At 49.0% G+C, this 15,706-nt stretch overlaps 2 protein-coding genes across 2 annotated transcripts; both read right to left on the reverse strand.

Moving 5' to 3' along the window:
• Positions 1-3: 3 nt before the first annotated feature.
• LOC311222213 (carboxypeptidase A1-like) lies at positions 4-5,088 on the reverse strand (the record flags this gene model as incomplete). The annotated part of the gene is made up of 11 exons (XM_084306386.1): positions 4-191; positions 284-368; positions 653-852; positions 961-1,051; positions 1,154-1,264; positions 1,646-1,747; positions 1,972-2,073; positions 2,587-2,685; positions 3,788-3,922; positions 4,226-4,307; positions 5,021-5,088. The coding sequence occupies 11 exons, from the start codon at positions 5,086-5,088 to the stop codon at positions 4-6; spliced, it is 1,263 nt and encodes a 420-aa protein (XP_084162512.1).
• A 1,954-nt stretch (positions 5,089-7,042) lies between these two features.
• Positions 7,043-15,469, reverse strand: LOC311222247 (carboxypeptidase A2-like; the record flags this gene model as incomplete). The annotated part of the gene is made up of 11 exons (XM_084306430.1): positions 15,390-15,469; positions 13,625-13,706; positions 12,593-12,727; positions 11,733-11,831; positions 10,959-11,060; positions 10,356-10,457; positions 9,506-9,616; positions 9,055-9,145; positions 8,533-8,732; positions 7,469-7,553; positions 7,043-7,230 (listed from the first exon to the last, which is right to left on the reverse strand). The coding sequence occupies exons 1-11, from the start codon at positions 15,452-15,454 to the stop codon at positions 7,043-7,045; spliced, it is 1,260 nt and encodes a 419-aa protein (XP_084162556.1). The 5' UTR covers positions 15,455-15,469.
• Between the last annotated feature and the right edge of the window lie 237 nt (positions 15,470-15,706).

Below are 15,706 nucleotides of genomic sequence, written 5' to 3' on the forward strand. Positions count from 1 at the left end.
GGCTCAGTAGGGGTGCTGCTGGACGTGGAGCATGATGTCCAGCAGCGCCGGCCACGTCTCGGTGGCGGTGGGGATGATCTGGGAGCTGGGCAGGAGGAAACCGTAGCGCCCCGTGTCCCTCAGCTCGAAGGTGTAGGAATATTTCACCCCGCTGTCGTAGGCCCAGTCCACGGTGGTGCCGGATGCCACGTCTGCGGGGAGAGGAGGTGAAACACGGCCCCGGTGAGCGGTGGCAGCGCCGGGGGGAGGACAGAGATGATTTTTTTTTGGGGGGGGGACTCACAGATGGTGTCTATGATGCTGCCGTAGGTGTATTTCGTCCCGTACACCTCGGCCAAGTCGTTCACTGCCTTTTTGGCCAGCTCATTCTGCAACAGAAAACCCCAAAGCACTGAGAGCTGCTGGACACAGACCTCATTTCCATCTCCTCGGGGTAGCATAGACCCCGGGGCACATTCCCCACATCCTTCCACACCCCTTCTGCTCTTGTTTTTCCCCCAAAACACCCTTAATTTTCAGGAGACAGGAGGTACATCTTGCAATCCCCACGAGATAAGAATTGAGACGGGCTTCAACGTGCAGGTTGCGCCTAATGAGATCTCCGCGGGGGTCCCAGGGTGCTCGCAGCCCCGACGTTTTGGGGCCATCTCACCAGTTCCTGGAAGTCAGGCGCAGGCGCGCTCTTGTAGCCGTAGGGGAACATCAGCATCTGGGAGTAGCTGTGGATGGAGATGAGGGCTTTCACGTTGCCGTGGCCGAGGATGAAATCCACGATGGATTTCACTTCGCTCTCCGAGTGGGCGTAGGGGCCGCGGTAGGTCTCGGAGCAGGGGCTGCCACTGGAGCCCAAGCCTGGGGCAACATGAAAGGTTTTTTTTTTACCCCTGGATTCCTCCCTTCTGGCAGGAGGAGCCAACGTTTGGATGTGTGGGGGCTCTCCGCACACCTCCCGTGCCTCACCTCCGAAGCCCGCGTCCCAGTTTCGGTTGGGGTCCACGCCGATGCAGGAGGAGCCGGCGTTGATGGACCTCGTCTTTCGCCACAGGCGGTTCTAGGAGCAGACGGACGAGACCGCAGCGAGGTGAATCCCTGCCCTGCTGCCAGCCCAGGTGACAAGGGACAAGTCCCCAGCTCACGGTGCCCCCACACTCACGGAGCTGTGGGTGAAGGCGTAGCCGTCGGGGTTGGTGACGATCTCGAAGAAGATGTCCATGCTGTCCAGGATGGCGGTGATGGAGGGATCCCGGCCGTACTCCTCGGCAAGCTGCAAGGGGAAGAAGGAGCAGGAGCTGCCTCGGGACCCCCCAGGAATGAGGGACGTGACCGAGCAGCACCGTGGAAGGTGTTAAAAGAGGGCTCAGGTAGGGAGAGGGGGAAGTGGAGATGCTGTAGGTTTTTTTTCCCCATCGGGTCCAACCACAGCACCCAGGAGGTGGCTTTGGTTTGCAATTTCTGCTCTTCCTTCACCCAAATCTTCACCACGTGTGGGCTCAGGGATGGGGGACACCGTCTCCAACATCTCCTGTCCCATCCCGGAGACCTTCGGGTCGTTCCCCTCCCCTTCACAGCCACCCCCCAACCTGCAGCTGGGCTGAACCCATGGAAATCCCAAACCTAGACGCCGACGTCCCCATCGTGGGGTTACCTTGTTGGCCGTCCACACGCCGGTGGCCTGGGTGACCCACTCGCGCGAGTGGATGCCGGTGTCCAGCCAGATGGCCGGCCGGTTCGACCCCCCGGTGCTGAACTGTGCGGAGAAAGCAGGATTTGACCCCAAAACCCCCACGGTTTCAGGCTGGCAGAGGTTGGGGCCACCTCTGGAAGCCACCAGCAGGGTGCCCAGCACCATTTCCAGGTGGCTCCTGAAGCTCTCCAAGGAGGACACCCCCCGCCACCGTGCCAGGGCTCAGGGTGGGTGTTTGGGGACACCCAGGAAGGACGAGGATGAGGTGAGGTTGGCCCCAAACCCACCTTCAGCACGTACAGGGGTCTCTTCTCGTAGCTCTCCCCGATCTGGATCTTGCTAACGAGGCCGGGGTGATTGGCCACCAGGGTGTCCAGCCAGTTGTAGATCTGGAAGGAGGAGTTGCTGGGTCATGCCACTCACCCGGGTTTTTCTTTTCGGTTTTTAGGGTGTCTGGCACCAGACACAACATGCAAAGCTCCCCTAGAGAAGATCTGGTGCTTCCCTGGAGAAGCCCCAAGTGCTCAGGACTGGATGTAAACCCTTTGTGCGAGCAGGGAGGTTGGTGGACCACCAGGTAAACGATTGGGAAAAAAATCTCCGAGATCCCCTAACATCATCACAGCCTCCATCAACAACCCACCAGGCTTCGAGGACAGGGTTTGACCCCAAAATGAAGCTGAAGACATCTCCCAGCAAGGCGGGGAGGTGCTGGGAGAGCCCAAGCCGTACATTCATACATGAAGAGGGATTCCTGCTCTCCTGGCTCTACAAAACTCTCCCCCCAAGGAGGGCAGAAGGGTCCCAAGGGTGTCGCTGCCACCACCACCGATGTCACCCCGTGCACACAACCACGGCACGGCCCCGGGGAGGTGAAGGGAACTCTCTTCAGAGCAAAGTACCTCGTCCAGAGTGTGGTAGGAAGCGAAATCGAAGGTGCTGGTGCTTCTCTCCCGCTCCTTGGACAGCAGCATGATTTTCTTTTCCTCGTCCAGCAGTTGCTGTTATGGGAAATAAAGCCATAAAGGGGGCTGGGAGGAGCTGGGGGTTGGCTCAGAGCATTTTGTGCGTGCAATTTGTCTTCTATCATCAAGAAAAGGGAATGGGAGGGCAGGTTGTTATATATATTCATCTGATTCGTGTCCATATGGACCAGTGCTAGGGCCGCATGATATGATGAATGTGACCTTCTGTCTTACATACCCTTGTATAACCACAAGTCTAAGAAAAAACAGAGTGGTTAATGTATATCGTTCTTCTACCTTGACTTTGGTTTCTTCCCTTTCCTCCCCGTGTCCCAGTCTCCCCCTCATTATAGTCAAATTATCAAATCCTCAGAAATATTCCTCAAATCCATGAGCCTATTTGCTTTTGTTATTCCGCACTCTTATTTCTAACAGTTACAGCCTTTTTTTGTCTTCTTTGCGGTTGATTTAGCACTGCCAGAGGTGTGACTGTCCCTGGGAATGGCCTGTGAGGAATGTTTTAACTACTCGTGAGGTGTCAATAAGAGAGCTTTTTGTGTTTGTATGTTCTTTCTTTGAAGTCTCTGATGTCTGGGGGTTTCAGAACAACTGCTAACAACGAGTGACTGTTATGGGACACTACGCGAGCCCCTGATATCTGGCCAGGTGGCCAGGAGATTTAAGGAGAAGAAAAAAGAAGCTGAAGGACGGCTAGGAGACAAAACTTGCAGGGGACGCTGTGTAAGCTCTTGACATGCTGCCAAGGAGTACAAAGGGGAAGGACAAGAAAAAAAAAACTGAGAGGAAGACCACGAGCCTTCAGGATGAAAGACCCCCAGAGACCCCCGGGGGGACCACCGGAGGCTGATGTGCATGCTCCAGTAGGAGGGATTGGATCCCGAAAGCTAAACTTTGATCATAATCCTATTTTGAAGCCTGAGCCATTTATAACAAGGTGAACACGGTTTGCTGGGAAAAAAAAAAGAGGCTTCTGAAGGTCTGGGGAAGCCCTGTTTTTATTTTTTACAGGGGCTGTTTATAGGGAGAAGCAGCAAACCCAGCCCCACAGAGCCCATTTCTTCCTTCCCAAGCCCCATCATCTCCACCCCACCAGTGGGTTTTGCAACCCTGCCCTCACCTGCACGTCCTTGATCATGATGCTGTAGGAAATTCCATGGGACTCCAGGAAAATTTTGACTGCTTGCAGGCTGGGGAAGGGCACACGCAGGTCGGACGGGTGCCCGGGCTTGGTGGGGTCGCGCCAGAAGTCAAGCTGATGGGGGCAAGAAGAGGCATTGCTGCTGCCCTGAAGGGTCTGGGAAGGTGTTTGGGCAGGTTTTGGGATCAGGAGAGCTTGGGGACCTTTAATTCCATAAAGGTAACTCCAGGAATCAGGCTGGGGGTGCAGATCCTGCTCCCCATCCCAATTTTCTGCCAGGATTCACTCCCCCAGAGCGACCACGGCAAACGCAGCGGGCGCACGGGCAGTTCATAACTCAACCAAAAACCAAGAAACCAACCCAAAACCCCGATACTACAGCTCGGGGCTGGCTCGTGGGGCACCGGCATGGCTCACCTGCAGGTCCTCCCGCTCGCCCAGCGCCCTGAGCAGGGCGATTTGCTTCTCGTTGCTGGCCATAATGCGGAGAACTTGGTCCCTGCGGGGAGCCAGAGCCATCAGCAGGTACGAGGGGACATGGAGAAGCACAGGGGGACACGAAAGAGCATGGGGGGACGTGAAGGAGAGCGGTGTGAGCAGCAGAGCCCAGCCCTGAGCCACCAACGTGGCCCCAAGCATGGGCTGGGTGGAAGCTCGAGGTGGCTCTAATGGGTCTGCAGCAGCAGAAATTGCGTTGGTTATTAGAGGTTTGGGGTGGAGAGGGGGAAATGCACGTTCAGAACGGCTGGCACGGGAAAAAAAGGAAGTGTTGGAGAGCCCAAGGTGGTCTCAAGCCTTCCTTTGGTCACGAGAGGGGCTAAAGTCATGGGAAATATCTAAGACAGGCTCCACGTCAGCAGGAGAGGAGGTTATTTCTGCGAAACGACAGAGCAGCCGCCTTGGCAGTGGGGATTTATAACTTCTGGGGAGGTGTTTCAGGAGCCCTGTAATGAAACAAAGCCTGCTAGCAAAGCTTTGTGCTTAAAAAACGAACGGATCCCATAGGCAATGAGCTCGCTCTGCTGAGGCTCAGCTCCCCTGAGCTTCCCTGGAATACCCCAAGGTGCAAGGTTCCTCCCCTGGGGAGCACTCACAGCTTCCATCAGCGAAAGAAATACATAACGGGGGCTTTTATTTTTTATTTTTTCTCATGCAGGAGGGCGCAGGCAAGCAGGATCCGTCCCCCCCATCCCTGCTTTTGGCAGGACTCACCCCACAAAAAGCTGCTCGCCGAGGGCGCCCACCACGAGGGCGGCGAAAAAGACCAGGAGGACCTTCATGGTGAGTGGATACGGACGAGCCTCAGCCCCAAAGGGCATTGACAGGGCCCTATATAGTCCCCCAGGGACATTCATGGACCTCCCCACCAAGGCCACCTCTGTGGGGCCGGTAGCCATGAACAAATAAGCCAAGGACGGCTTCCGTGAGCCCACACGTTTGCTTTATTTGAAGGAGTCAACAAAAGAGCAGCCAAGCTGGGGAGGAGCTGATAACATCTTCCTCGGGGCTCGGGTGCTGGTGTAGGTGTCTGGAGAGGACCCATGCACCCCATTTGGGTGTAAAAAGGGAAGGTGCCAAGCTCAGGGGTCCTTTAGGGTTCCTTAATGCACAACTGTGGGGTTCCTGGCCAGGAAAACCCTACACGCACTGGAGATGGTGTTGGTGAGGAGGTCCCAGCACTGAGGTCTTCATTTAGGTGAGGTGGGACGGGACCTGAGGAGGTCTGAGGTCCATAAGAGACCTCCTGGCCCACGGAAACTCATCTTGGGGTCAGCCCAGCTCCTTCCACGTTGGGTTTTGGAGCTCTCCAAGGATGGAGACCACGCAGCCCCTCTGAGCACTGCTGCACTGTCCTGGTGGAAAAGCTTTTTCTCCTGTTGGAGCTGATGCCGTTGCCTCACCGCCACGTTGTGGTGGAAATCCTGGTTCCATGTTCCCAATAATCTCCTCACGGGGGGCGGGAAGGTCGCTGTTAGGCCTCCGCCGGCCTTGCTCTGGGTCTTGTTGGTCCCGAGGATCCCCAAACTGGACGCCGCTGCCATCAGGCCACACGTTTACGAGACAAGGAGCCGGGTGGCCTCGAGACACGGGTGCTGGGATGGGGTTTTGCAACCTTTTGCAGCCCTCCAACCTCCCCCAGCACCCAACGCAGGGGCCCAGCTCCAGCAGCAGCAGCAGATGGGCCGGATCCCGGAGCTGTGTGCCCCGAGTCCTGCCCGCCAGCGGGGTTTTACCTTTCTCACCAGCTGCCTTTTAGCAGGGTGAGGTCAGTGGGGAAAACGGGTGCAGGGAGTGCTGGCTGCCCCGTGCCCAGCTTGGCGTTCCCAAAGGGCCACGTCGAACCCAAAGACGGGCCCACGTGGCGCTGCCCGAGGTCTCAGCTGCACCTCCGCCTCCCTCGCCCTGCCAAAAAGGCTGCACGAATGTTTTACCCGTGTGTTTGCTCTCCTGCCACGGCTCCCGGAGCGGTGAGTAACTCGCCAGCTGCTGGGGGATTAGGAGATGTTGAGATAAACCTGTTAGACTCGGTACCTGCTGCACCCCAAGCAGGGATTGCTAATCTCAGGTCCTCTCGTGGCTCCCATGCAGGGCTGTGTGCCCTTAATCCCCACGAAATGAGCAGGCTGAGCAGGGAAAAGAGGGAGGCAGGTGCTCAGGGGACGGGGGACTGGCCCTGTAGGGTGAGAGCAGGCGTCCTCCTGCCTTGGTCCTCCCACTGACTGTGCCCACCGGGGAGGGAGAACGGGGACAGAACAAATTCTGCAGGGTGTAGTTTATCTTTGGCAGCTCTGAAGAGCTCACGCTGCTCTCAAGGGACAGCCACAAGTTTCTGAAACATTTTAGAGAGCTGCCTCATCACCCCTGGGAGGTGGTTTCGGTGCTGGTGCCAGGGCTGGCTGTGAGAAGGGGGCTACAGAATGGCCGAGGAGGTTTGCCGGGGTACAAAACGCTGCCAAGGGCTGTTGTTGCCTGCTGCAAGCAACATTTTCCATTGACTAACTGCAGAGGGCACCCAAAGGGGCACGAGGCAGGATAGTTGGCTGCAGTCACAGGCCAGGGGATGGACGTCTCCTTTCCAAGTGCGTTTTTTGACCCAATCCTAAAACCTGTGACACGTTGTAAGGGTCTGCCATGCACAAGACAAACACGAAGCGCCTGGAGGAATGCACACGGGTTTTTATTCAGAGCATTTCTGAGCTTGCTGCTCCAAACAGCCGACTCCCACCCCTGCTTTTAGTGTGCATTGTCTCGCACGTGCTCGATGATCGTTTTCAGGCCCAGCCACGTCTCCTCCGCCGTGGGGATAATTTGGCTGGCCGGCAGGAGGAAGCCGTAGCGCCCGGTGTCTCGCAGCTCAAAAGCGAAGGAGTATTTAATGCCATAATCGTAGCTCCAGTCTATGCTGCCTCCACTGGCTTGGTCTGAAAAAGAGAAGGAGAAAAGGCACAGAGGGTGAATGGAGGATTGATCCGAGCTCTGCTGCCATCCTTGTTATATTTGTGAGGGCAAGGATTAGGTTTTCCTGCGAAAACTCAAAGTCTGATGGGGTCACCCTACAGAAGCATCCCTCCTCCCAAGAGGGAGAGACCTTGAGGGGGATGTCCAGGGGCTGCTGCCCTGGGACAGCCCGGAGAGGCTCAGAACAGCAAAAATACTCACAGATAGTAGTGCAAATGCTCCCCACTGTAAATGTGGTGCCGTGGAGGGACTGGATGGCATTGGCAGCAGCTTTCCCCAGGGCATCCTGCAGAGGCGAGGAGAAAGGACAAGTCAGAAAGCAGCCACACTTAATGAGACTAAATGTTAAGGTTTCACGAGCCTGAACCATGCTCAGGGAAAACACCAAACTCTCTTACAGCCTGCTTTCACTCCCCATAAAACCAAGTTATGCCAAATCAATCAATTCCTTAATTACTCACACCAGCGACAGCACTCACAGCTTTCCCAGTATTTTGGGGTGAATTAAATCACAGCAGGTTCCACATCTGATCATCTGGTGTTTCATCTCACCTACTGCCCTCGTCAAGAGAAGGTTCAAAATACACCAAAAATGCCAAAGCAGTCGGAGACCTTCCAGTGCCAGCTTTGTGCTCACCGCAGGGGTAGTTGTAGAGGAAATAGAGCCAGGCTTTATCTTGGAGGTTTAGAGCAAAAGGACAAGGGGCAACACCAAACTGCCACAAGGGAAATGGCATTTAGGTATTAGGGAAAAAGAAAATCCCCGTGACAATGGGAAAAATTTGGAACAGGCTCCAAGAAGCTGTGGAATCTGTCCTTGCAAGCAGTCAAAGCTCAGCTGGGCGAAGCCCTAGGCAGCCTGATCTGATCTCGAAACTGGTTCTGACACCAAAGCCTGCCTGCTCTGAGCAGAGGGTCAGACCAGAGACCTCCGAGGTCGTAAATTAAATTAAGACAGTGAAATTATATTCCCTCAAAGATATTATTAAAGACGTGATGCTGTTGTTAAAGCAGAAAGAAGGATTTCTGGATGATCCAAGAATGCCAAGAATGGGTGGGGATGGCACATGTTTGTGTGCGACCAAGACTTCTCTTTTAAAGGCATTGCACTGCACGAGGTCTTTGCTTGCTCTCATGAGTGGTTACTGTTATGGATGGCAGAGTTTAGCCCCTTGTTTTTATCCTGATGGCTCGCTATAATACTTTAGTATGGAAATCCAGCTGGACAGAGCAGAGGAAGCTAAAAGCAAGTCATTGTTTCTCACCAGCTCAGCGTAGTCTGCTGGCTGCGTGCATTTATAACCATAGGGGTACATCAGGAGCTGCGAGTAACTGTGCAGGGTGAGGAAGGCCACGACGTTTCCATGGTTCTTAATAAAATCTACAACAGATTTAACTTCCACCTCTGAGTTGGCACTGGGCCCACGGTAAGAGTCGGAACAGGGATTGCTGCTGGCACCAGGACCTGTTGGTACAAAGGGGGAACAAAGACAGATCTGTAAGGATTGGTGTTCATGGAAGGTCAAAGCAGACCAACACAAAGTGTGATAAATGCTAGAACAGCAACAACAGAGCATGAATACTCAAGGGACACAAATTCTGGAAGATACAGATTCCTTCATCTTTTGCTCGTTGACAATTAATCAAAAGGTATCTTCACAAAAGACAGCAGCCATTCTATTTGACCATTTTCTTTCTGAATCCCTTGTGTTAAGGATATTGCTGGGATCCAGGAGCATGAAAGGAACTTTCTTCTTCCAGCCAGAATCCAGAAACTTTATTCCTACCTCCAAAACCTGCATCCCAGTTCCTGTTTGGATCAACTCCGATACACAGACTGCCTGCATGCTTGGAGCGGGTCTTCCGCCACATGCGATTCTGAAAAAAAACACACACTATGGAGCAAATCTTCATCCTTGCATTAATGCTGTTACCCAGAAATAACTGCTGTTCAGTGAGAATTGATCCTAGGCACAAGCCTAAGAACATTTCTGATGGGCTGACTGCCAAAATGGGTCAATGGACACAACTGAAGGACTGGAGAAAGATGGGTTAGAAGAGTAATTGGTATCTTTGGCTTCCCAACTCTTTTATAACAGAGTTTTATATATTACAACATCTTTTATATATTACAACATCAGCAAAAGGATGTTCATAGCCTATTTCTCTCGCAGTCGTTGGCTTGGGAGAGCATGACAGCTTTCTCAGCTGGCTTAGAGGCGCAATGTGTTTACTCACTGTGGTGTGAGTGAACTCGTAGCCATCAGGGTTTGTAACTGGCAGCAGGAAAACGTCCATTTTGTCCAGCAGAGAGGTGATGGATGGATCGTTCCCGTAGTCAGAAGCAAGCTATGCAGAGGCAATAAGGCACACCGTGATTATCAGCATATTTCTTTCCCACTCATTTGTGCTCTAAAAACTACGTGCAGAGGCAAAGCTGGCTTTCAGAGCAGGCAAACAAGACACACTAATTATCTACTGGCAATAACTGCTCCTCATTAGACTTGGAGATTGGAGAGAGCAATGAATCTATTTCACTATTTTGTTCCAAAGATAGGAATTTAATGGAAGAGGGCGACAACATTGTCCTCTGCCTTTCTCTGAACACGGGCCAAGGCAACACAAGCACTGGGACTGAGGCAGATTAACCAGGTTGGGAACGTACAGTTGTGCTGCTCTCCCCTGGTGGCTAGGTCATTTTCAACAGAAATAAATGCTCAGTTAGCGAGAACTGGAATGTTTGGCACCTTTGTGGAAAGCAGCCAACCACACAGTGCTCCTCTGCGTGTGCAGACTGAAATAGCACACTGAACTTCTCCAAGTCCTTGGTCATTCCCAGAGCTATCAGCCCTGGAATCCTCAACAGTTTCACCTGGATGTTTTGTCTACCTTTTTTTTTTAATTTCAATTCTTTTCAATTTTTTTTCAATTCTTTGTCTAAATAGTTGCCATATTGCGTCTGGAGTCAACTGTGTTTTAAGAGGGGTGATGGAGAGTTCTCAGAGCAGGCTGAACACGTGCAGGTGCAGTATGTTTTTAACGGGAGGCATTCCCAAGGCAAAAGAAAATCAGGTGCTGCCAAAGTGACCTTTTTAGCAATCCACATCGCGCTCGCTTGGGTAACCCACTCTCGGGAATGGATGCCAGCATCGATCCAGATTGCAGGACGGTTGCTTCCTCCAGTGCTGAACTGAAAAACAGAAGAAAAAGCTTTAAAACCCTCACTGACCCCTCTTAGTCAAAAACATCCCATATAGACAGGGTGTCCTGGTTTCACTTGGGATGGAGTTAATTTTCCTCTAGTAGCTGGTAGGGTGCTGTGCTTTGGATTTAGGATGAGAATAATGCTGATAACACAAAACATCCCATATAGACAGTGAGTTGTGAGCATTGTGCATCACTTGCTTTGTACATTCTATTATTATTATTATTATCATTATTATTTTCCTTCCTTTTCTGTCCTATTAAACTGTCTTTATCTCAACCCATGAGCTTTTATTATTATTTTTTTCCTGAATTCTCTTCCCCATCCCACTGGGGGAGGGTAAGCGAATGGCTGCGTGGTGCTGAGCTGCCTGCCAGCTTAAAGCAAGGATGCTTTGGACTGAGTCGTGCTGTATCTATGATGCATGTGCAGTATATCCATACACATGTGTACACTCAGAGTCCAAGATCTGCTGTGTGACCATACCTTGAGCACATACAGAGGCCGCTTTTCATAGGATTGCCCAATCTGGAGCTTACTGACGACGTTGCTGTACTCAGATGCGAGATTATCCAGTTCCTCATAAATCTGGAATGAAAAGCCACGATAATATTTACATTCCATTTGTATACAGTGCTGCCCAGACCAACCACAGGATCTGTTGAAATCCATTTTTATCTCCCTTTGTCTTCATTACCGTGGCCTCACCAAAGCCCCACCTCACCTTACGTCAGTGCAGTTGGTGCTGTTCCTAATGCCACAGATGCAGAGGAAAACACTGCCATATCAAGATTCATTTATTTCAGGAATAAGTTCAAACTCTTCTCTAAGAACTTCTGGTAAAGCAAATACCTTTTCCTCCACTTTGCTTGATGGCTATTGGCTTCCTGTATTTTCCTAAATTCATTTATTTCCCAATTTCTTTTGAGGGCCAGAACTGAAGGGTTTTGAGAGAACTCTGTGGGAGTTCATCAAAAAGTATGATCAGCACTTGCCTGTTCCAACACTCTGACCATGAAATTAATATATTTAAAAACAAAACTTTTACCAGAAGAAGTGTTTAAGGCCAGGTTGGAGCGGGGTTTTAGCAACCTGGTCTAATGAGAGGAGTCCCTGCCCATGGCAGGGAGGTTGGAACTAGATGATCTTTAAGATCCCTTCCAACCCAAGCCATCCTATGACTCTATGATTGAAGATGACATGAAAAAAAGCCAGAAAAAAAGAATCCTTTTCCCCAAAAGCTAGTTCTAAGGAACTCACAGAGCTTAAAGAATGGTAAATTCCATAGTTGAAAGTGTTGCTGCTGCGCTCCACCTGTTGACTGGCGACCATTTCTTGCTTTTCTCTGTCGAGAACAGCCTAAAAGAAATAATTCAAATTTTGAGGAAAGTGTGCTTCATTTACAAGCTCCTGACCAAATGTTTATAAGATAATGAAATGGTGGCTCTGCATACTGGCTCCAGCCACAGTCCCAAACTTCGCACAGCTGTGGAGCAAACATGCTTCTGGAGAATTTATCTGGAGTGAAGTGGCAAGAATACTGCTGTTTAAATGGTCAGCATGAAGTTTTTTACACATTAAGGTGGACAAGAATAGCACTGGAACGCTGGAAAAAGGGGCAGTGTTTCTGCTATTTTAGATGCTCTCATGGGATCACTGTTTAAGGAGAAATGTTGGATTAGGGCCCACAGGGGCAATTTTTCTCTCATATGGTGGTGTACAGTTCTCATGACTTATGATGCAGAGCCACTCGTAACAGTTTACTGAGTTACAAGTATCTTAGAGTAGGGATTCCCAAACTTTTGGGGCCAAAAGACCACACGGAAGTGTGGTCTCGGGTCCGAACACGGGTTTGGATAGCATCTGCAAAGTGATCTCCACGGTTTCTCAGTGCAGCAATGAGCTTGCCTTTGGAAAATTAGTGACAATCTATAAAAAACATAGAAAATATAGTCTATAAAAATAAGAGGAGGACTATAAAGTCTATAAAAATAAGGGGAGGGCCTCACAGAAGGCAGACTATGGAAGAATCCATGAATTAATGAAGGAGGTTGGACTGTGAACCATTATTTATTTCCACAGTATTTAAAAGCTAATCATGGGCCAGTGGCATCACCTACCTGCAGGTCTTTGATCAGGATTGAGTACTCAATCCTGTGGGACTCCAGGAAGACTTTGACTGCTTGGAGGCTGTTAGCGGGGACTCGCACGTCCACAGGGCGGGAGAAGGTGGAGGGATTTATCCAAAAATCAAGCTGAAAAGAAAAAGGAAAATGGATTTGGTTTGGGGGAAAGCGTGCTTTGCAAACAAGCTTTCCTAAAGCTATAGAAACATCAATTTCTCCCAAACTGAACAAATTCTGCAGTGTTGTTCCCTTGTTCCCCATCAATCATACAGCACATTCCATCCTGTAGCTCCCTCACCTCAACCCTGTATCAGGTAACATGACAAATTCTCACACACAAAAAAAATAAGGATCCAGCAGGAGGTTAGAGGCAGCACTTCCACTGACTTCAGAGCTCTGGTAATGTATGCAAGAGAAAATTTCCATCTTCTATAGTGGTTATTTTACTATTCTTCTTTCTACGTGTAGTAGTTTCAAGAAAAGCTCCATATTACATTATATGATAATATAAAACCCATTGCTTTTACTTCTCCTTTGGTAGAGCTTTTCTAAATTTTAGTTTCTATACCATTCAAAACAGTATTTTTAAAAATGATAATAAAAAATTTAACATTATTTTAACAGTATTTTTTAAAATGATAATAAAAAATGATAATAAAAATTTTCACCAATGACAATAACAACAGTAATAACATAGAACTTTCTAGCATGTTTTCCTCTTTCAATAGAGGTGAGACTAATTTATTAAAATTCTTCCCATTGTTCTGGGAGACAGGTACAAAAGTATTAGCATTCCCATTTTAACAACAACATTTTTGATCCTAAGATTAAGAACAGAGCAACTCAAGTACGACTGTCAACCCAGTGGGAAGAAAATTAACTTGTAGATCAAAAACCAAATATTGAGCATGTCTATCCACGGCAGCTGCTATATTACGGTATGATCCTTCCAAATTCAAAGTCCTACCAGGATAAGTCCTACCCTAGTCTGAAATGTTAAAAAATGCCGCTGTGATAATAACGTACCTTCGGGTGTTCCAGCGTTTCCAAAAACTGTAACGTCCTGACTTGTTCCTCATTTTTGATCTTGATTCGGAGCACCTGGTGCCTGCAATAAAAGAGCTAGCTGGCTATTGAGATTATGAATTTGGTGAGTAATTACTTGCATGATATCAGCTGATATGGCCTCCTTTAATGCAGTTGACTTTGTGCTACCCAAGAATTTAATCAACAACCTGCAGAGCCAGCCTGGTATTCGTGCACTAGATTAGTAACTAGTTAAATGGCAATCTTTAAGATTTCATCATAAACAAGACATCAAGTGAATGAGTTTTTAATTGGTTACAAGGATTAACACTGCATCTATTGTTCTTAGTCAAGGAGTTTGTGAACAATGAAATGATGGTATCAAGGGGCAACATCTTCACACCCTGCTCTGAGCAGGAAAGGGGACTTAAGACCTCTGGAGGTCCCTTCCAACCAATGCTTTTATGAAATAGCAAAAGGATCTACAAACAACACGAGCAGTGTAAATGCTGGATTTGCAAGTAGCATATGGGGATGTGATTGTTTGCACTCTCTTCTTCCCCAGGCATCTGCCTTTGGCCACTGAGGGAGGCAGACCAACATCCACAGAGTCCCATCTCCCAACCTGGCTCAGCTGCTCTGTTGGCATCCAGTGCAAGCAGTACTGAAAAATGGAGCAAATCAACAAAATAATTGCAGAACTGGAAATTACATCTAAAGGCATGGTAAACAAGGGACTTAACATTGGAGCTCAGTTATTTACTAGTGTGGCCTCAGCTGCTGAGAAATGTTCTTTGATACCAGGTTCCTTGGTTTGGACAGCTGAGGTGTAAAATTATTTTGTTGGCCCAACTTAAACCAACCTTGAAGGTACTTTACCACGTTAACTTATTATTGGATTTTCCACAATCATAAGCTTTATTTTGGATTGGATTCTTCTCCGAAGAGGAGATGAGATTCATTAACCACAGCTACTGAAGGTGATTGAGGAATTAATCCATGAGAACCCAGTCTACAATATGCCAGAGACCAGATTAAAAGACTCAAAATAGTTTATTCTGGTCTTATCAAATGCCAGAATTTTAGTAAATTAAGTACACTGTTTTACTTATTCTTAATCCTTACATTTTAATATACTGTTTGCTCACTGGAATCTAGTGTTCGTTAGGGTTTTTTATTATTTTCTATTAAGGTTCTTCCATGGTCAGTAAGGCTGTGAGGAAATACCCCAGAAGGAGATTGTTTTGCTATGAAACATACACGTAAACCTTTAGGATGTAATGGCTGGAAATACAGAGCCAGGTCAATTAGAAAGGCTCTGAAGAGGATTAAACATTTAAAGAGAAATACGAATCTTCGAAAACACAATGGGAAGCCATTGACCTGTCAGATCTGAAGGCAGGTTCTGATTTTCTGGCTGTGGTCTGTGCTGGACCAGATCTGTCAAGCTCTCAAGCTTCGCAGTGTGTTAAGCTCCTGATCGAGGCTTGAGACCACTCCCTACCTAGCACCTAAGCTGAAACAAAGCCTTGGGTGAATACAGGAGCTCAAGTCTGCAGCTACACCCTTCTCTTTGGACATCCCAGATGAAACTAAAGATTCCTTCAAGCACTGGAGAACCAAAGCCATGAGAGAAGGCAGTCACAAAAAGCAAAGAATGTGCCCCAAGCAGATTTTTTAAAGTTAAGGTAATGGAAAAGAACTACTGGAAAATGCAGTCTTGAAGGTCTCGAAGTGAAAGGTCGTACACAAAAGCATGACTCACCCAACAAAAGTTTCCAGGCATAAGGCAGCCCCAACGAGGGCACTGAAGATCAAAATCAGCTTCATGTTTGATATGAAGAGCGACTCAATCTGGCAAAGGTGAATTTATAGAGGACTTGTTAAGAATCCCTTCTTCAGACAAAACACATCTGAATTCCATGTGACTACATTCTCACATGTATCAGCATTTCAAGGTAACCAGCAGCTTGGAGGCCGATTTCACCTCCAAAAATATTTTCCACTTATCTGGAAATTCCTGAATTTCCATTAAAACCTGTAACAAGAATTGTTTTCAAAGCTTTGCCCACAAAACATTTC

The sequence above is a fragment of the Netta rufina genome (assembly GCF_964035555.1).
Source record: "Netta rufina genome assembly, chromosome: 1".
NCBI classification, from domain to species: domain Eukaryota; kingdom Metazoa; phylum Chordata; class Aves; order Anseriformes; family Anatidae; genus Netta; species Netta rufina.